General features: G+C 35.9%; 1 protein-coding gene across 1 annotated transcript in view; it reads left to right on the top strand.

Moving 5' to 3' along the window:
* Positions 1-13,490: 13,490 nt before the first annotated feature.
* The window catches only part of Lipi (lipase I), a 31,955-nt gene continuing 22,615 nt past the window's right edge, over positions 13,491-22,830 (top strand). The window contains exons 1-4 of the mRNA XM_021185487.2: positions 13,491-13,533; positions 16,150-16,535; positions 19,004-19,112; positions 20,865-20,966. Coding sequence (XP_021041146.2) covers positions 16,191-16,535; positions 19,004-19,112; positions 20,865-20,966 — 556 coding nt within the window. The 5' untranslated portion in view covers positions 13,491-13,533; positions 16,150-16,190. The remainder of the gene's footprint in view (positions 13,534-16,149; positions 16,536-19,003; positions 19,113-20,864; positions 20,967-22,830) is intronic.

Raw genomic sequence — 22,830 nt, 5'->3', positions numbered from 1 at the left:
GGGGGGGGATATAGAATGTAGTGATATTAAGAGGTAAAGAAAAAGCCAGAATAGGGAAAGGCAAGAGAGCAGGGCAAAGGAGCATATAAGTGAGGGGTAACTAACAGCTAACACCAATTGAGAAACCACCTAACAACCTACTACTGTGGGACCTTACTAACCTTACTTTTTCACATATGTGAAATGAATTTAAATTGTCACCAAATGACAGGTGGGATAATGCTTCACCTAGACATCTCATGTCACCAGAGGAAAAAAGTAAATTCACCCAGATACAAACCCCGTGACCTACAATCATGAACTACCCACAAGATACACCGGTGCAACCATGGCACAAATGTTATTGAAGTAACCAACCGCCTTTTGATTGGACGTAAGGACCACCTCATGAGATGGGACTCAGATCTGACACTGTTTTTTCAGTGGGCAAGAATCCGAGACTGTATAGCCCATGGACCCAGGGAGAGACATTTTACTTTTATTTTGCTAAAGAAACATAGCGATCAAATGACTCCAAATGACATGTTGCTGTACCCATCGACCAGTTGCTCCTTCCAGCCTCATCAGAGAAGCCCTTTCTTTGTAGAAGATGGAAATCCATCTCCCAGAGATCCACAACTGGGCAATGAGCAGAGTAAGAGACTTGACAAGCAGTCGGTTCTAAATTGAGGTTTTTTCAAACCCCATCCGCTTGAGACTCATTGATCTATGAGGGAGAGGTGGAAGAAAGAACTGTAAGCGCCAAGGATGCTGTATGACGCCAAGGAAACAGTATCATTCATATACCATGGGATTGACACACACATGAAATCACAGAAACTAGAGCAACATGCAAAGGACCTGCACAGGCCCAAACTAACAAGGGCCCAGCACTGAGAGCGGGAGTTGACATGGTGGTCCCACACCTAAACAAGAAAGGATTCACACTTAGTAACTGCTAGCAAAGGGAAATTCACTTTTCTCCAATGGATCATCTCTGAGTATATCAACCACACTGCAAGGCAGCCCTGTGCCCAAGAGTGACTGTCAATTGTCCAAAACAAAACACACTTCCTTTTTGGAAGGCTTTCTGTTATGTTTTTGGTTTTTTTTTTTTTTTTTTTTTTTGGTCTTTTTGCTTGTTTGTTTTTTATTTGCTTTTTGTATTTTTGCTGTTTTATATATTTATAGGATTTTTTTTTTGAGAAATGAAGCCAGAGGGGCAGAGAGGTGGAAAGGATCTGGGAGGAGTTGGGGAGGAGAAAGCATCATCAAAATAAATTGTGTGAGGATATTTTAGTAAAATACACATTTTAGGAAAAAAATCTCACTTCTCTTTTAACTCTGACATACTTAGCTGTGTGAGTTGGGCAAATAGCTTGACTTATTTTTTTTTTTTAAAGAAACAGATTAGACCAAATAGAGCTATTTTATCCAATATTTATTTTTGAATTGCTTTTAGGAAGTTGGGAATTGTTTTTAGTCCGGGGAACAAAGGCCAATATAGAAATCTGGATAGCGGGATGTTAGTAGCTTTAGTTGTTACTTTTGGTTACCTTTGCTTATTACTGCTCAAGTCTGTGAATATTGTCTCTCTTTGCTTCATCATCCAAATAAATACAGTGTAGTAAGAAGTAAGCACATGCTAGAGAGCAAATGTATGTCGTTCACATGAATGGACACTTGAAACTTTCTCTTCCATGAACATCTCTTACATATTTATACTTTTTTTATTTTAAAAAATCTAATTCAAACCAATTTTTCTCTGTAACATATATACATATTCAGTGCTTACATAAAAGTTTGTATTTTCAAACAATTAAAGGTTATATTGTATTATATTATATTGTTATATGAAATGTATTCTATTTTCTGTACGTATTTGTGAATTGTCTTAGTGCCTTAAGACTTCTACGCTCTTTGGGCTTTATATACATTTATGCTATTTATTTTTTAGATTTCTTATTCATCATTTTGAAACAGCTCATATGCTTGGATATATACGTAGCGTTTGATCTCAACAGATAGCTCTTTTTACTTAAGTACACTGTATTTTCTAATTTGTATCGAATGCATGTCTCTCAGAAATGTGAAAAAGAAGTGTGTTTGTTTTCGATGTTTACTAGCCCATTAATCACATATAAAGCTTTAATGGGAACATGTGCAATACTGCATAAAGAATTTGACTGCTTTTAGCAGAATGTTTTATACTTCTCCTTGCACAAACATACCAAAGTGTAAAAAAATCTACATGTGTATACATATGGTTTTGCATGTATGTAAAAACCTAGAGTTGACAGACTGCTAGTTATATAGAGAGATATGCAGATTTCTAATTTCCCTTCAGTAGCTCATCCCAGAAAGTGTATTCTGCTGGGATTTCCTCTACTGTGCAATCTAGAATCTCTGGCTGCCCCACATATGTAGTAACATAATTTTCTAGTTATAGTTTTCAACTCCTCTTTATTTTGAACTAGTGCTGCATAATCAAATATAAGCATCCCAGGCAGAACCCGACACACTTGTGACTATATAATAAATACCCGTTGAAATTGTATCTCTGAAAAAAAATGAGCATCTCTAAGGTGAATCCCTAAAACTACATCTATGGATCTCAGGAGATGCTTAGTAAAAGTTGGATAAATGAACTTGCATATGAATGAATTCATGAATAAGAGAGGTTGGTAATAGATGTTTTCTTTAACTACAAATAATGATACATATGCATTATTAATCTTCACAGTATACACAATTAGAGAAATTCTGTCCCATTAGACATTGCTATTTTCCATTTGATGCCATGCTAATGATGTTGAGATGAATTCTTTTGTTCTCATTGTTTTTTTTTATCTTGCATTTGTGATTTTCTTATGGAATGGAAGGAGCTTGCCGTTCTGTAACAATGTCCTTTGGAGGTCTAATTGCTGATTCAGAGGTTAATATTTCTGAAATCTTGTCACTGTCTGGCCTCAAACTTGCAATGTAGCCATGGCTGATCTTGAAAGTCTTTTGTTCTCATCTTCTCCCGATGGCAAGATTTACAACTCATTTATGTGGTATTAGAAATCTAATCTAGCGTCTGGAGCAGCCTATGTGCACACTTTACTAACAGAGCTACAGTCCTCAGACTTTATTAAATATTTTTACCAGAATTATATAAATTAAATAAAAGTTCATCCCAAAATACATTCGGAAAATTGACTTCCCTAGTAAATACTGCTTAGCTTTTATAGTTAGTGTTCAAGTGCTCAGAAACAGGGCTGATGAACAGAACTCCATCAACCCTACAGAGTTTGTAACTCCTCGCCCACATAATCTCCTTTGCGAGACATTGTTTACTCTGCACACGTATCGATACGATTCTTACTCTCATACTGTATTTCTGAGTAAGAAGAAAATAAACACACAGAATACTAAAACCATTAGTATACTTTACATTATATTATCTTCCACTGACATTCCACTAGGCATTAGTAACCAAATGTTCTCATGCTGAAAGCTAGTAAAATATATGATAATGAAGGATTGCCATTTTATGTTTTGAGACTCTGCAAAATACTCTATTGGCTAAAACCCCACATTCATAAGAGCAGGTCAGAATGATGACTATAAAAATATCATCATAAAACAAACAAACAAAAAACCAGAAAAAAGTAAATTATGTCTTTTGGAAGGTTTTTCTCTTAGTCTATTAAATATCATCTCATTAAAACCACATTTTACATGTTTTACACTGTGTTTCTCCCATCTCAAATAACACGGTTACACGCTTTTCATTTTGAGATTCACAGCTATTAACAGCTGTGTGTGTGGAGGTGTCTGCATTCATCTACATTCCTAAAAACACAGCCTCAATAAAACTTGAGCACTTCAAATTGAACAGTTTATCATCAGTTACTTGTCCTGATTTTAAAAGAAGTTTTTCATGTCTGGGGGTTTCTAAACCATCTCTCCAGACTTCAGATTAGCGGCTGATGACCTGTGTTGTAAATAAAACATTCCATGTTTTACTGTATTATTGAAATAATTCCAAGAAACATATTTTCTAAAAACAAGTTTTGTTTTGAACCTGTGCTCTGTATATGAACAGTTATTGATTCTTTTTTCTTTCTCAACATTCTTGCCTGGAAAGAAAATAGAAGAAAAACTAAATAAGCATTAAAGAGAAAACTAGCAATGCCTTTAAATGTTATTTTTATATTAAAACCAAAAAGATTTTTTTTCTTTTCAAATTTTAGCTCCAAGAGACAAGCAAGATCATAAGTCCAGACATTATTCCCCTCCAGGTCTGCCCTCCCACAGCACTTCCTCATCCCATTCCTCCTACCCTGTCTCTGAGAGAATGTCTCCACCCAGCCCTCATGTCCACCCCCCTCCCTGGGGCCTCAAGTCTCTGAAAGGTTAGGCCCATCTTCTCTGACTGAGGCCAGACCAGACTGTCCTCTGCTGTACATGTGTTGGGGGCCTTGTACCAGCTAGTGTATGCTGCCTGGTTGGTGGTTCAGTGTCTGAGAGGTCTAAAATAGCCACTGTGTTTTGGATGCATAATGACATGCATAAAAACCCAGGCATCTTCATGGGTGTGGATTTTGTTATTGATCTCAGGTCTGTGAAGAACTCAGTTTATAATCAAAATGATCATAAAACACAACTTACCCTGGCTCTTTCTATTTCTGGAATTTCTACTAATATATATATATATTTTTTTTTTCGCCTGTGCTTTCCACAAACATATCCTCCCATGCCACTTCTAAAATTCTGAGGTTAAGGAATGAAGACATCTACAATTAGGTTTCTCATTCCATTAAAATGCTATTTGTGTAGCTGAACATTTGTGAGTTATTACAAAGTCTTTCTTTGGCTTAGACATGCTCTCTTAACACACGCTAGTGGATAATGACAGACTCCTTCACCTTCTCCAGCCGGGGGAGGAGCAAGAGTCATTTTTACAGGAAAGCTTGCCGGACGGAGACAATCCTATCCCACAAGAACCTTAACGAATTGCAGAAAATTTCTGGTGAATTCCAGTGTTTCTTTCACACTTTCTGATACCAAATGAGAATATACATTTTTCTGTGTTTGATATGCTGGGCAAGATTTGGTAAGCTGTTTATTAATAACTTATCATTAGCATGCCTGTAAAATAATTAATATGGTTTACATTATCTTATGCCATGATCGTTTGAAAAACTTGCTATGATTATGGTATTTATAACAGACAAGATTGCTATTGTGAAGGTAGGTATGTACTCATGTGTACATGTGTGGGTTTGCTAAATAGGAGTTTTAGGATGTATTTATTTGTCAGAATATTAATAGCTGGAAAAATATGCAAACGGAATAAGTAGAAACATTCAAGGTTAAAAAGTAATTAAGGAGTAAGGTGTTAGTTCAGTGTCTGAAAATTATGACGTATTATGTAAGTTGCTTCCATTTCATTTGTCTGAAAAGTCTGACATTTGAAGAAAATTATTGAGTAGGTAATTTATCATTTGCAAAGCAAACCAAATATCAATGCAGGAGGTCTTTCTGTCTCTGTCTCTGTCTCTCTGTCTCTCTCTGTCTCTCTCTGTCTCTCTGTCTCTCTGTCTGTCTGTCTCTCTCTCTCTGTTTGTTTCACATAATAAAAGTCCCAAAGTGTCTAGTGGTAGTAAGCAAGAACTGTAATTCTTCTGCTGCTTGATAATGGTAATAAAGTTTACTAATATTAGTAATGTGACTTTCTACTTTATGGGTGAACTTCTTGTTCTAGCGTGAAGGAGCATGACCTGTTGGTTATGGTTGAACAAGCCATTCTAATTTATGTAAATGAAAACAGTAGCAAACTCACAAGTCAGATGAATAGCTCTCTGGTGGAATTTTGTGAATGATGATTTTTTTTTTATGTCTTATATGTGTTTTATAAATTTGTGACTATGCACTCGAAAAACCATAATATACCAAGTAGAAATGAATACGTTTGCTTTTACTTTCAGTTGGCTATTTGAAATAATCCTAGGTTTTGGAGGTGTTTAAACTTCATATTTAAATAGATAATCCAAGCAATAATGCGTAGTTGATATTGTACATTTTACCCAAGATTTTTTTTAAAAGATATTTTGGATTCGTGATACATGGTATCAGCATCTTGACTGAAGAGCTAGAGAATCTTGAATGGTACACCACCAGATTTATTTCTTCTCTGATATGACACTCCATCGTTATTTTGTTAGTATATTATGCACACTTCTGGTCCAGGCTTTCAGAGATTTTGGTTAGGACTGTGACGAGGATTAGCCAGTGTTCTAACTTTTCAACAGGAAAAAATAGAGTTATAGTTGGTAAATATATTTTATTTCTGTTGAAAGTTTAGCTTGTTTCTGATGATGACGACAATAAAATATCAAAATTAACATAAAATTAGTTAAAATGTTTAAGAAGTATTTATAGAACACAAGGCTAGTAGAAAGGTATAGAACAGATTGTATAAAGATATTTATTGGCATGCTTATTTAAATTACATGCAACTATATTCTTATTGTAATTGCTAACTGCTAAAGTTTCAGTTTTGTTGTTGCTTATTCTTGACTCAAGAAGAGGAAAATATTTCTGTAAAAGGCTAGATAAGAAATAGTTGAAATTTTGTATCAATGTTGTGTGTTTTCAGCTCTGCTATCTGACAGTGAATGCAGTTTTAGATTCAGTGAAAACAGAGCATTGTGGGCCTGTTCACGAAGCTTTATTGAAGAATACTATTGGATTCGTTTTAATTTTCAAATATCACAAAATATTGACATTTCTATTTTTTCTCTCATTTAAAATATGAACGTTATTCTTAGGCTACTGATCATATTTGAATTTCATGAAAAGGTTTGTCAGTTTCTATGTTTGACTCCTCTGATAGTTTAAGATGGCTCTCCTTTTTCATTTCAGAGGTGAGAAAATTGGAATACAGAGAATTAGAGTCATTTTTTCCCCTAAAATTATAGACCTTGCCCTAAGCTGTATAGCTCAGATAGGAATTTGGTTAAAATGAAAAAAAAATTCTTGCAGACTATTTAGAACAAGTAGAGTTTAAAGGGCTATCAGAGGAAGATAACTTTATAGAATGTGTGGTTAATGTCGGCATTATTCAGTTGCTTTCCTTTGCAGCTATGAGCATCCTGCATCTTTTAGCTTCTACCTCTCTGAACGGCACAAGGTAGATGATCTGTTCTCAGCAGTTTCCAAGTGTTTGAATTCAAAGATTATACTATGTAGAGCCAATTTCTGTTACCTCCTTCAATTCAGTGGTGAGAGAAATATCTTGTTAAGTGAAATACACAATCAAAATTTGTCTTGAAAAGGATAAGAATGGAGTGATGGATACATGAAGCACCGAGGGGTAATGGACCAGAATGGGGGAGATACAAAAGATACAATAGAACAGTAAAATAGGGAGAATGAACTGTCTCATCTATTGCAATTTATGTTGGTATTACCTAACAAAAATGTACTGTGCATGACCAGATAACAAGAAAAATGGGCTAGGTTGTCATCACCAATGGATACCATAAGTAGCAAATGCAAGGATGTATATATATGAACTTCCCCTTTGATCTTTACACAATATAGATGTATTGAATCATCATCAACCACTAATTCTTTTTATGTATCATAGGTGTTCAGTTTTGTGGGTTTAATTTTGTTATGTATGTGTAACACAAAAAAATATTTTAAGAAGTCCTCACTATTGTCACTTCTACATTGTCTTTTGCATAAATTTCTCCTCATAGTTCTAAAACTATAAATTAGAATCGAATTGAATTCATTTAGAATTCACAAATGAATTGCAGTAAAATTAATTCTATGTATATTTGGACCAAAGTGCATGTTAGTGTTTAATCAAATCTTTTCTATTCTTTTTATTTTATTTTATTTCTTTATTTCTTTATTTTTAATTAGATATTTATTTCATTTACATTTCCAATGCTATCCCAAAAGTCCCCCACACGCTCCCCCACCCACTCCCCCACCCACCCACTCCCACTTCTTGGCCCTGGCGTTCCCCTGTACTGAGGCAGATAAAGTTTGCACAACCAATGGGCCTCTCTTTCCACTGATGGCTGACTAGGCCATCTTCTGATACATATGAAGTTAGAGACACGAGCTCTGAGGGGTACTGGTTAGTTCGTATTGTTGTTCCACCTATAGGGTTGCAGATCCCTTTAGCTCCTTGGTTACTTTCTCTGGCTCCTCCATTGGGGGCCCTAGAGTCCTTTTGCCTTTTAGTATTTATTTTATGTGAGTATATATTTTTATCTCTTCTCTTCACCCCCCTCCCGCCAGTCTTTCTATAATTCTTTCTCTGTGTCCTTCTTTCCTATTCAGCCCTCTTTTATTTTTAAAAGAGCCAATGGACTTTAGTCACCAACGCCCCTTTAAACTAGCTTAAATTAATTTATGATCTCCTGTCACTGATCCTAAGTACTTTAAAAGTTATTACAGGATGCATTCCTTTTAACTCGAGCTCCTGAAAGAATAAAGCCACTTAACCTGTTACACATTCCTAAAGTATCTGCGTGGGTCACAAGTTCTACCTGAGGTCCTTTGCTAGGCATAGGCCAATTGAGCCCTTAAAGTGTCCTGGGATCAAGAGCCTTCTTGTTTGTCTAGTTAAGTGAACAAAACGCCACCAAAGGCAACAAACAACAAAAGCCCCTCCTCCATGACATTCCAAACCAAAATCCCCCAAATCAGTTAGTGTAGAAAAAAGCTACCAAAAGAACATAATGAGAACTGAAAAAATATAAATGTAATTTATGGAAATGTTGAGAAACTTATTTATTTGCTTCTGGCTTTTAAAAAATTATAGTTCATAATTTCCATTGCTTATATAAGGCAAACCATTTATTTCTTATGTCAGTTATCCAAAATGTACTTACTTTTTCAGTTTCTATCTCCATAAATTTAAACTAGAACCAAATGTCACACACTATAAAAATAATGACTCATACTCAAGACTGTTAAAAACAATTCATACTGTGGCAGTTGACTTTATCCTTTCTTTCTTTCTTTCTTTCTTTCTTTCTTTCTTTCTTTCTTTCTTTCTTTCTTTCTTTCTTTTTTATTTTTTTCAGATGTTTTTTATTGGATAGTTTTCTTTTTTCTTTCTTTCTTTTTTTTTTTTTTTTTTTAACATTTCAAGTATTTTATCCTTTCCAGGTCTCATCTTCAGAAACCTCCTAACCCATTCCTTCTCGCCTTTCCTCTATGAGGGTGCTCTCCCTCCAACCTACCCACTCTTGTCTTCTTGCCCTGGCATTCCCCTACACTGAGGCATAGAACACCCTCAGGTACAAGGGCCTCTGCTACCAATGATGTCCAAAAAGGCCATTCTCTGCCACATATGAGGCTAGCACCATGGGTCCCTCTGTGTGTATTCTTTGGTTGGTGGTACAGTCCCCAGAAGCTCCGAAGGTTCTGGCCTGTTGACACTGTTGCTCCCTCCATGGAGCTGCAAACCCCTCAGCATCTTCAGTCCCTTCTCCAACTTTCTTTTAATAGGATAATTACTAGTAGGGTTTCATCATTTTAATAACCTCACTTCTATTTTTATATGTGAGATAGTATTTGTTTCAATTAGAGTTTTACTGCGGTGAAAGGACACCATGACCAAAGCAACTCTTATAAGGACAACATTTAATTGGGGCTGGCTTACAGGTTCAGAGGTTCAGTCCATTATCATCAAGGTGGGAGCATCAAAGTATACAGTAAATGCAGCAAAATGTACAGATTTAACTCAACACACTGAAACATGTTGGAAATTATATGTACCCTATTTTACAAGATACACCAAATCATATCAATTCGGATATAAAAGATTTACTATACACCGTTTATTCTATACACTTTGCAATTAATTTCTTTCCTACTTCTGATTCTATTAAATCCTATTTTCTGATATTCTAGATTAAATATCCCTTTTCTAGAATTTCATGTCAATGAATGTTTCTCATTTTTCTAGACTTTTCTATATCTTCAACTCGACATATTCTTGCAATTGACTAAGTTTGTCTATGCCTTAATAGTTTATTATTATTATTATTATTATTAATTGCTAGGGAATTAATAAATTATACAAATTGTAAGAACTCAACTGTTCATGTGTTTTCTGGTTGTCATGTAGATTCTTTCAAGAGTATGACATTTTTGGAAAGCATGCTGTATGAACTTGTACATGCTTTTATGAGAATATGTCCTTAGCTCTCAATGGTTAATATCTAGATATACACTGTTATGGTTTAATAAGGTATTTATTTTCACTGTAAGAATTAATTGAGCTGATTCCAAAGTACCATATTATTTTTCCAATTTCTTCCACACTAGCTTTATTTCCTCCATAATACTTTCCCGCTAGGCTTACAGATTGTAATACTTTCCCTTCTGGACTTAGAGATTTTTAGCATTTTAATGTGTGTATAATGGCATGTTGTTTGAGCATTAATTAACATATTTTTGGATAGCCAATGATATTGGGTATCATTCCTTGGGATTCTTGGCCATTATACCATACTTCTATTAGATGTCTTTAATTTTTTTGCCATTTATATGCATGGTCCTTATGTGGTCACACATTTATGCAAAGTTTTTAAATATGTGGTTTTCAGGTGTCTAAACTGCTGTGTATTAATATTCTTGCTAATGCTATTTAAGAAACAATCCTACGTCATCAGATAAAGTCCAAGTCATTTATTTGCCTTTGATTATATTTTTGTAGCAGTCCCAGAGAGCCTGGCGAGCTCATTTGTGTGTATAGAAGTGATGAATATATCTGCCGCTACCCAGGCACCATTCAGTAGGGAATGGTATGATCCTCTAAGCCATGAATGATGGTCAATGGGCCCAGTCTAGTATAGGCTCATTGCAGGCCGAATCATCTGAGGTGATCTCACGATTACATTGAATATGACATGCCCAAAAGACAATATTTCACAGGTCTTCTCCCTGTCTTTTGGTCTTATGTTTTTCAATCCCCTTTCCATTCACATCTCCTGAATATTAAGGAGATGGTATAAATGTCCTGCTTCTGACCAAACATCATTTTTCTTAAGTACTGTGAAATATCATGCATCCCTATATTTATCTCCACTTATTGTAAAGAGAAACCTTTTTTTTATTGAGTTTGGAAGTAGCATTAGCTTATAGATATAAACACATATATTTAGTAGGCAGCTTGTCAATTTAGCCAAACAGTGGTAATATGATTCCTTTCTTGGGTCTAAGATCTCCTTGACCATGGAATTTTGGATGGGTTTATAATAGCAGGCATGAGCTCCTTATTTTGGACAGAACTTCAAAACCATTCAGAAAGAGCAGAGATAGCCCCACCTAGGGACCCGTCCCACCTGCAGACGCCAAATCCAGACACTATTGCTGATGCCAAGAACTGCAAGAAATACTCTCGGGAACCTAGTATAGCTGTCCCCTGAGAGGCCAGAGCCTGACCAATGCAGATGAAGATGTACCGAGCCAAACATCGGACTGAGTGCAGGGACCCCAATGGAGAAGTTGGGGCAAGGACTGAAGGAGCGGAAGGGTTTTGCAACCCCATAGGAAGAACAACAATATCAACCAACCAGACCCTCTAAAGTTCCCAGGGACTAAACCATCAACCAAAGAGTACACATGGGGGCCCCATGGTTCCAGCTGGATATGTAGCAGATTGTCTTATCGGGCATCACTGGGAGGGAGCCCCTTGGTCCTGTAGAGGCTTGATGCCCCAGGGCAGGGGTATGCTAGGGCACTGAGGCAGGAGTGGATGGGGGAATGTCAGAGCACCCTCATAGAGGTAGGGGGAAGGGCGATAGGGAGTTCGTGGAGTGGAAACTGGGAAGGGGGATAACACTTGCAATGTCAATAGATAAAATAACCAATAATAATAATAATAATAATAATAATAAACCTTAAATGCCCACATTTAGAAGGCAGCTTGTCAATTTAGCCAAAGAGTGGTAGTAAGATCTTCTCTAGAGCCTGAGGTCTTCTTGCTCATGGAGTTTTGAATGGATTTATATTACAAGGCATGAATTCCTTTTTTTGGACCGGACTTCCAATCTATTCAGAGAGAGCAGGTATTTAGCTCCATTACAGCCATGTCACTCTTGCACAAAGTGAGTGAGTGAATCCTTTTTTCTGGTGAAGTAGTATTTGTGTTCAGGGGGCTCACAGTTGAGTAAAGAATGCTTACGTCTCTCCTTCCAATCAACACACAGCACTGACTGGCACTAGGAAAGAGAAACTAGGAAATTTCCACAGAAATAGCGTATGTTCTCTGTATCTTCCACCCACAGGCTATGTTGTCTTTTACAACAACATCTTGTCAACTAGGTCTGTTTGGACACCCAAGAAAAATGGCAACACCCTGTGTCATTCTGGGATTCTCTGGGGCCGCCTTAGACAATGGCATACAAGGAACTATGACATATCTGGCATTGGGATTTGAGGAACCACATTGCCTAGAGTTACATGATAACTCTTTTCTTCCCGTAACCCCATGCTTCCAGTGATTTAAAGCAGTTGTAATTTTTGGAGATAAGAATAGGAATCTTGTAATACTTTCAGTTGAGGATGTGTCTAATTTTCTATACTCCTCACCTACATTCTATTTATTAGTAAAAAGGTTAGTGTGCAGCAGTATATGGATGAATTGTGCTGTGAACTTTCTGTGTTATTCAGCTTTTTAACATTTAAAGTTAAATCCGTATCTGTTTTCAAATTCACTATTCTCAGTATTTCAAGTGAGCTCCTATGAATCATGTCTCTGTGAATCTAACAGTTTTACTTAAGAGTGTCATCAGGCTTCACTTTGAAAGCATGAGGGCCTGAGTTTGAGTCCCCAGTATTCATGGAAAAAAAGATGGGAGTAGCTGTGAGTGACTGTAACACCAGCAATAAGGGCCGGAGACTAGTGGGCCTTTGGGGTTCCCTTGACTGTCAATTTAGTTAGAAGAGAAGCCCTGGGTTGCTGAGGAGTCCCTCCCCTAACTCGGCCCCCAACACTGAGCATCTCCCTCACAATTTCCATCCCAGATCCCCATAGTAACAGGAGAGGCTTAGGGAGCCTTACCTACTTGCTTGAATACCATCAATAAAGTTTGCTGTACTCCCCCACCCCCAACCAAAAAATAATCAGTAGCTTTTGGGTTAGTGAAGTATCCTGTCTCAAGGCAGTCAATTTGAGAGTGATGGAGGCAGACACCTGCTGTTTCTCTTTGGTCTTCTCTTGCACACACACAGGAGCATGCACTCATATATCGATATGTATTACACGTGCACAGGGGCACAAACATACATATCACCATAGCAATAAGTGCGTGTAATGTCTTTTAGAAAAAGTAAAAGATTTTTTTTTAAAGTTTCAACTATTTCCATTGAAAGTCCCATTTTTACACCTTAGTTTCTTTGATGAAATGTTTCAAAAGGAGAAAACTTGAAGTTATCACTACTCTGTTTGTAACCAGAAACATTCTGTCTTCACATTTTTAGGGTATTTCAATTTTCAATCAAATACCAGTGGAGTTTCTAAAGATCCTGGTGAGTTCAATTGAGTGACATTTCTCTACGTTGTGGTGAGCTTGTTGAGTTTGCAAACAATGCCATCAAAAGATGCCCTTAGCTGGTGAAACAGCCCTCCTCTCTTCTCCCAAACGTTCACCGTTTGTCTCCACCGTTATCTCCACTCTCTTCACAATCTTAACTCTGCCTTCTTCCATGTCTTCCTGCAGGGAGAGATTTCATATTGTATATGATTTTATCATTCGAATGTTTATTATGCAGTTGTATATTTTCCTTAATCGAAGTTTTAATTGTCCTGTTCTTGATCTGATCCTGGTCTTTTAAAACAACTTCTAAACTTTCCCTCAATAGCTTCTTTCTCTTTGTTTTGAAATGACATTGTTTTCTTCTATTCCGAATGACAATGCTATAGAACATAGACAATTAATGCTACAACTGGTAATAGGACATATTTCTGATGACTCTTTGGATGTAGGTGTTTCTGTCTTACTTGTGTATCAGACGGATCTTGCTATTTAGTGTCTCAGTACTCCTCTAAGACCAGGCAAAGTCTATCAAGTCTTATAACAAAGGAGTTTGGGTTATCTGACTATGTTTCACACTTGTCCAGACCTGGCATATGAGGTGGATGTATATGATTCATAAAATTTGCTTAGCCTAGCATGTTGATAGCCACCATGGGTCTGTTCTTTATTTCTTTGTTTTTCTCTAATACTTATTACAAGGCCCTTTTAATGACATCTCCACTGACCTGGAAATACTATGCAGGTGTAATAGCTCCATAGCTAGCTTCTTTCCTCTAAGTAAGTATAGCAATAGTGTATCTATGCTTTCACAGTTAGAATGATCATAAGTATTGCATATTATGTACCATATTAAAATAATATTTGTTACTTCTTGTTTTTATTTTCCTTTTATTTACAATGTTTAAATTTTAAATCACTTAGGTATTTACTAATGCTTTTATAAATATTTGACAAATACTGAAAAGTTTATTTCCAAAATAGTATTACTAAATTGATGCTCAAGATGTAGCACAAAGCAATGCACCCATAAAAATATTTTATGCTCATGCTTATCAACAATTCACAATTCTGGAAAAACTACAAAATCTAAATATAAAGCAGCCATTATTTTACTGCTTACAGTGACCACTGCTATTTAACAATTTTAGTTATTTCATTTTCTGGCCTTCATTCTTCTAGGATGGATAGATGAATAAATGAATACAGAGGTAGATGATAGACAGATAATAACAGATAGATAAAGGTATTTTATACTTTTTGCCATTATACAAAATCTTGTGATTATTAATATCTTTAGTAATAATATAATTTCTCATTTTAATTCAAATATTATAAAAATAACTTTAATAATGTGTTTAATATATACACACTGCACACATACATATAAAACTTCCTAGCAGTATTTTATTGCTGGCCCAGTTCTGCTTTTGCCTGCGGGGTATCCAGTCACCATTGCATATCTACTCAAAATGGAAGGAACAAAGCTTACCTGTTGGGAGGGTGGCGGGTTCCTAGGATCTCAGCTCAGAGTGGGCAGAAAAAGACTTCTCAGATGGATTTTCAATGAAACAGCTATTTTTATTGGGGGTATGAACAGCTATATAAACCTTGGGGAGTGGGTAGGGGTTTTCGGGATGAGTGTACTTTACTGTTTGGTACAAAGGGGCTCCTCATGCTTCATTTGTATGAAAATGAATTCCAGGAGCTTGTGAGACATGGCCTTGTAGGCAGATAGAGGGGACGTTTACCTGTAATTTGGGCACCAGGCTACATGACGACCTCAAGGCTGGCAGAGCTGGGGGTCATAGAGGCTATTTGCACCAGAGCATGCAGACCCAGAACAAGGAGGATGCCGTTCTAACTCCTGCCATCTTTGGACGAGATTTCAGGATTTGGATACATCTCAAACTCACTCTTGCTCTGGTCTGGCTCCCCCCTGTCACACGACTTTCAGACCCCACATTCCGTCACTCTATTTTCTAAGCATTTGTTTATATCTATTTTGTATATTGACACTCACCAATCTTTTGGAACAATTTCTTGCCTCTTTTCCTGTCTTCTTTTTCTCTCCTCCTTTTCTTTGTCTTCTCATGGTATTGCTAATTTGTCGAGGCTAACGAACTGGAGTTATTCCTGCTTGAATTATATGCCATAGAAGGAATTTTATACTACTATAAATTTATGAGCAAACTGGTATTCTATTATTTTTATTCGTGTTAATATGGATAATGGTGAGATAATATTTTAATATGTAAATGCACTTCTGTAAAGCTTTTGTAAAAATTCACAATGTATCTACCTTTCCTGCCGTCCTTCCCACTTGATTAGTAGTAACAATGGCTTAAGTCAGAGCCATTTTATTTTATTTTAAAAGAGTGTTTATGAGTTGGAACCTATCGCATTTGTTCATATTTGTCATTATTATTTTTATTACTTCTAATTCAGGAAGTCTTTTTACCTGATCCATGTACAGCTTTAACATTAGCTGTGCTCAGTAAATCATGTTAATGTGCAAATAAAACAGAATTCTCCCATTCAGTTTTATAAATTTATACCAACAAAATGGCACTGTTATCCTAATGCTCAGATTGAATTTTTATCTTTTCAGACAAGAATAGAACATGTCTTGAATTCACAAAGTTAAGTGCAATGAATAGCTTAAAAGATTTATTTTGTCCCAAAGTAAAGATAAATCTGCTGATGTACTCAAGGGGCAACGCCAAGTGTGCAGAACCACTCTTTGAATCTAATAACTCACTCAACACCCGTTTCAACCCATCGAAGAAAACCGTCTGGATTATTCATGGGTACAGGCCCTTTGGTTCCACCCCAGTGTGGCTTACTAGGTTTACTAAAGCCTTTTTGAAACAGGAAGATGTGAATCTCATTGTTGTAGACTGGAACCAGGGCGCTACGACTTTCATGTATTCTAGAGCTGTTAGAAATACCAGAAGAGTTGCTGAGATTTTGAGAGAAACCATTGAAAATCTTTTGGTAAGTTGGAAAAATTTAAGGTAGACCGATGATATACAATATATGGTTTGTTATGTGATACCATGAAATGAATACTTTTTCCGGAAGCAGTTGGAACTTTAACTTAGACATAGAAATTTTAAGCCATATTCTGTCTACTCTAAATACTACCTCCATATTTTATTTTCATATTTTTAAACATGAGAAACCTTTTATTTTAAACTATTAACAATTTAAAGCTCTTTAAAACTCTGAATTTGAACTGAATTCATGGTTTTATATGGGAGTGGACATTACTGTAATGTCTGTACATTTTTTCTTTTAGTTATCTTTTCTAAGATCTGGCTAATATGTTTGTTGTTGGTAAATATGAGAGGAAAAGAGTCTAGGATGTAGTTAACTCTGACATACCTGAACATAGCTCTCAATTTTCATCAGGTCTCCTCAGGTTTGGCATAGATCTACTAAATTCAAGGCTTCTTTTAGGTCTTTTATTTTTGAATAATTATTGTTTACTGTGCCATAAAGTTTGGCATAGTAAACAATTTACAGTGCTTCATGTTTTTTTTTTTTTCTTTCTGAGAATTGGTGGTGACAGTATTTCAGAGAAAGATAGGTCATATTCAATTTCTTGGGGTGTTCTTAGTTTTAAAGTCTGAATTTTAGTTGAAATGAACTTCTAAACTTATGCTAGGTTGAACAGGTATTACATCAAAGAATCCAAACCAGGATTCACACTGGAGGGGATCAAAGCTTGAGCCTGTTGCCTCTCATCTGTGTCACTGTGAACAGCCACTTCACATCTCTGCCAAATTTCTTTGTTTAAACATTAAAAATTATGAAATCTTATTTTATGTTGCACGAATATTAAATTGACATAGAAACATATGTTACTATACATACGCAAATGTGTTCATGCTTAAATGGCACATGACATATACTTAACAAGTGACTAAAATAATTTTTCATTAATTTTTTAAAATCTCCAATTTAAAAAACATTGTGACTCAGGACGGACGTTGAGATAACAGGCACCACATACTGTGGAAAGGGTGAGTTAAGTAGAGAATTTTAGGAAAAAATCATGGCATTTTGCTGGGAGAGAAGTAGCCAAACCAAAGCTTTGTGGTTTGGAGAGCGACTCCCTCCTCTTTTTTGCGCAATTGCTTTGAGGTATTTGAAGAACAGAATTGTTTTTTTTTTTTTTTTTTTTTTTTTGCTAGGAACGTCCCTGCCTGGCTCTGCAATAGTGGTGAAAAATGATCATCATTTTATGAGCTTCAAACATCAGTGTGTAATCTGCATCATCACTATTAGCTCCCTGGGAGTCGGCCAAAAAATATACACACAGAGAGCTCTCAAAGCTTCCTACTTGATGTAGACCAGATGTCTAAACCTTGTCCTTCGATTGATTTGCTATACTATCTAACCAGTGGTCTTGGAACCCACCTTGAGTCCATATACTTCATCATAGCATTTCAAAAATAAGAGTGACTTATATATTTTTACCAGTTCTGCTAGGGGCTTTGTTATACCCTGAAGGGAAGACAGAAGGCTAGCATATAGTTCGTAATCAAACAGCTCCAGCCTTGGGCCTTAGTCCATTTGAGCCACTGTATGACAAACTCTTTAAACTGACCTTATATACAAACACATTCATGTCTCATGGTTCTGCAAAGACCTGGAGGAGTCTGGCTCTGGTGAGAACCAGTTCTTGGCTCATAGTTTGAATCTTTTCTCAGCATTCTAACATCATGGAAGATCCAAATGAGCTTCTTTAGGTTTTGCCTGTCAGGACATTAGCCCCATTCTTGAATGCTCCAACTTTGTGACACCATTGCATTCTCTGTGCCCACCCTATTTCCTGCAGAGGTCATAAATATTAAGGTTTAGAATTTTGGAGGCACAAATATTCAGAATTCAGTGACTTAGAATACATCTTTGTATGTAGCTTTGAATATGTCTTTAACTTCTGTTTTCTGAGTAAAATGGATATATAACAGAATGTTATTTAGTTAATAATTTTAGCATAGGGTTAGTTTTAAATAATAAGATTGAAATGAATAACATATGGCAAACATGAATATTAAATATAAAGCATAAAACACATATTAAGGTATTTAGCACAAAATAAGCACACAGTCATGTCAATTATTAGTATTTGATTATTATATGTCTCAGTAATTAAATGTTACTTTTACATATCTCACTCTGAATATGGGTGAATAAAACTTTAAATTTGTACTAAACATAAATTTAAACTTTCAAGTAAAGTTTAATGTTGTTATTGGAAATGGATAGAGAAAGGTCAGATATTTTGTGGTACAAGCAGAACAAACTCATATCTTTTCACAGTTATAAGTCCTCTTCCTTATGTTCCAGAATTATATGAAGCCAAAATCAATAATGGATTTCAGAATGTCAGTATACTAGGAATTATGTGTGGTTATCAAAAATTAAAGTTATTACATTGTATTTTTCATTTACAGATCCATGGGGCATCACTTGACAATTTTCATTTCATTGGCATGAGCTTAGGGGCTCATATTAGTGGGTTTGTAGGAAAGATATTTCATGGTCAACTTGGAAGAATTACAGGTAAAACAATCTTTTTCTTTTGTAAAATTATCTTTTTACCTGGATGAAATGGACAATTTTCTAGACACATACAAAGTGCCAAAGTTAAAACAGGACCAGATGGGTTTAGTGGAGAATTCTATCAGGCTTTCAAAGAAGACCTAATACCAATACTCTTCAAATTATTCCACAAAATAAAAACAGAAGGAACACTGCCCAACTCATTCTGTGAAGCCACAGTTACACTGCGTATTCCCCCTTGGAGATGGATCAGTTTCTGTCTAATCAGGAACTTGTCACAATTTCCTTTCATAGACGACTTTATAAAAGATGTGTTTCTACTTCTATCATGCCTAATGATCCAAATAGATTTTTAAAACCGGGGGAAAATATCTTTTTAGCACATTTTCCATTAGAGTTTATTCTACTTAAAACCTAGCAGGCTATACAAAATATATTTGAATACTATTTTGTAACTGTAGATTGTGAATACTTTCTTAGTGATTATTATGGTCATGAAAAGCAAGTATTGGGTTTTGTAGTTTTATGTGAATGTCAAAGAATACATGGCAAGGTCCATTCCATTCTGTTAAAATTTAGTTTAGAATTTTAGGTATGCAATTCATATCCCTAAGCACTATTGTAATTTCATATTTTTAAGCATTAATTTGAGTATTAGATAAATCAAAAGATGATATTCAAGTATGAAATATTCTCACATTCACTCAGATTCACAAGGTAAACTTAACTATAGTTAAAGGTAGTGACCCCATGGTGTTTGCATAAATTTCCATCATTTGTCTATGTCAGGTTTATTAAGCAATTATTCATAGCTATGTCAATAGGATAATTATGGTAGCTCCAGTGATTTATAAAGGATAATATTTTCATAATAAAGTTCCATAAAGGGGGGAAGGAAAGGTGAAATCACTCATAGAGATGCATGAACTTGTACAGGTTTCTTCCATCAGAAAAATTTAGTGAAAGAGATAGGTAGGCCACTCAGGCAAACAGGCTAAATAAAATAGGAACAATAGAAGAGTGTGAGGAGCAGTAGTTAAAATAACACTTATTTATATATTGATTTCCGTTAAAGGATAACTTGCTGGAGTCAGTTCTTTTTTCCTTCACCTCATGGGTCTGGGAAAATGGTCTCTTCCTCAGTGAACTGAATTTTATTCCTACCTCCTTGTTATGCTTCAGAAAGTCACGATCTTGAGATTTTATTTTAGAATTTACTCTATAGAATAGTATTCGTATTCATGGAATTTGCAACATTTTTCCTTAAGGATGTATCAGAAACTCTTGGGAGATGGGACTATTAAGAGAATAGAAATTTTGTTACCTGAATAGTATTGAGGAGCATTTTTACCTATAAACAAATATAGGATGAGGCTGATAAGGGGAAGAAGTGAAGAGAGGTCCAGAAGACATTTATTAAGGCTTTTCCTCCAACACAAGAGGTCATGGTTACAATTAATATAAAGTTACACAGCTAACTTCATCTATTCTTTAGATAAATTTGGTAAAATATGATATCAATATTTTGTTGAAACATCTTTCCTGTGTTTTGAATGCCTTTGAAGGGTGCTGATAAATATTCACATAATGAAAGTACTTGTGTTTGTCAAATTTATTTTAACTTTAAATATGCTGGGACAGGTTTAAACTAAAATTTCAAGTGCTTATGTTTATAATTGAAAATCGGCAAGTGTAAAATAGAGCAAGCTAGTAAAATATAACTCCATTGACAGTTTATGTTTTGAATTTCAGGTCTTGACCCAGCTGGACCACAATTTTCTAGAAAGCCATCGAATAGCAGATTATATTACACAGATGCCAAGTTTGTAGATGTCATCCACACTGATATCAAAAGTAAAATAATAAGTATCTATGAGATTTGTGTTTCAAAGCAAAATGTGAAATGTAGATCCCAAGTTTGAGGTTGTAAGATGAGGAAGAGTTGCAGATAAAACTGTTTGGGATTTAATTCTTCATTCTGTGGGCAGTCACTGACTTTACAATACTTCTTTGCCATGTTCAATGCTGCTCTTTAGCTTTCTTTCCCACCTGTAATGCATGCCAAGTAGAACTGAGCATAGCACTAAAAACACAGATAAGGAATATTTTCTATAACTAGGCATTATTCTCTATTGATTTAAATAGCCTTTATAAAGCTCTCTAACAGGGTTTGGATGGCTTTGGTTATAAAATGTTCGACAAAGGCATTAGAAGAGCTATTGAGACTGTCCTGAGGCCCTTTTGATTGAATGAATGAGATGAGTCAGTTGGAGAGAGACAGACAGAGACAGAGAGAGACAGAGATACACACACACACACACACACACACAGAGAGAGAGAGAGAGAGAGAGAGAGAGAGAGAGAGAGAGAGAGAGAGAGAAAGAGAGACAGACAGACAGACAGACAGACAGACAGACTGACTGAACTCTTCATATATATCAGGGAGACTCTTGATTACTTACCAAACTCACTTCAATGTTTTTCTGCATGTATGTATGGTATATAAACATGTTTATAGCTGCACTACTTACAATACTAAGGACACAGAAGCAGTCTAGATGCCCATGAATAGATAAACATACCTGGAAATTTATATAGCCATAAAGAAAGATGAAATCACAACATTTTCAGGAAAATGAGTGAAACTTGAAATCATCCTTTTAAGCAAGACAAGCCAAAATATAGACAATTATCCCTGTCCTTTGTGTTTTCACAATCAGTACACAGGGTGCTGCTGAGAAGGCTCTGTGGTTCAGATCATGCACTGCCCAGAGTTATAACATGCGGCTCATAACTCCAGATCTAGGGAGTGTTAAGTAGTTCTGTCCTCCACAGACACCCATAGTTACGTGCACATGCCCCACACAGACACAATATGGATCATTAAAAACAATAAAAAATCTCTAAAGTTATGTTCTTATGTGAATGTACATATGTGTACATATGGCAGGACTGCCCCAAGGACCATTTGTGGATTCACAATAAGTACCAGTTGTTTCTTCCTGATGGCTGAGTGGCTCTGTTGTTTTTATCCTTACCCATTGGCAGGTGAGACATCTGTCTCACGAGGCGCTTTCATGCTGTTCTGAGACATGCAGAGGTTTCAGAGATTACTCCAAACAGCTGACTTTCCTCTAGGGCACTGGTTCTCAACCTTCCTAATGCTGTGACCCTTTAATACGCTTTCTCATTTTGCAGCATCGCATAACCAATTATTTTCATTGCTACTTCATAACTGCAATTTTGCTAATGTTATGAATTATAATGCAAATATCTGTGTTTTCTAACAGTCTTAGGTGAATCCTGTGAAAAGATCAATTGACCCTCACAGAGATGGTGACCCCATAGGCTGAGAACCACTGTTCTAGGGTCATATTTTAAATAATGGCAAGTCTTTGCTTAAATTCAACTAAGTGAGTACATTGTAATGCTAAAGGAGGGATTCTCCACGGCTACATTGAAGGCACACTTGCTTCTATGGAGTCTGAGGACTTGTAATGAAATGACTTAAACTGGCTTTCATCTTTTTACCTTGAACACACTTTTATCTGCTTCTCATGCTGTGTATGACCCCATTTTATGGCTCTTTATGATATGACACCTTACTGGATTCTGTTATATGCTCTACCTAAATTAAAAGTGCTGCCTCTTGATTCATACCTAGACACTAATATTATCTCAAGAATTCAGTAACACGAAATTGCTTGTACCCTCAGCT

The sequence above is a fragment of the Mus caroli genome, unplaced genomic scaffold, assembly GCF_978045245.1.
Source record: "Mus caroli unplaced genomic scaffold, Mus_caroli_1 scaffold_17, whole genome shotgun sequence".
In the NCBI taxonomy this organism is placed as follows: domain Eukaryota; kingdom Metazoa; phylum Chordata; class Mammalia; order Rodentia; family Muridae; genus Mus; species Mus caroli.
The sequence above is the reverse complement of the archived record's forward strand: the minus strand, read 5'-3'. Positions and strand labels throughout refer to the sequence as shown.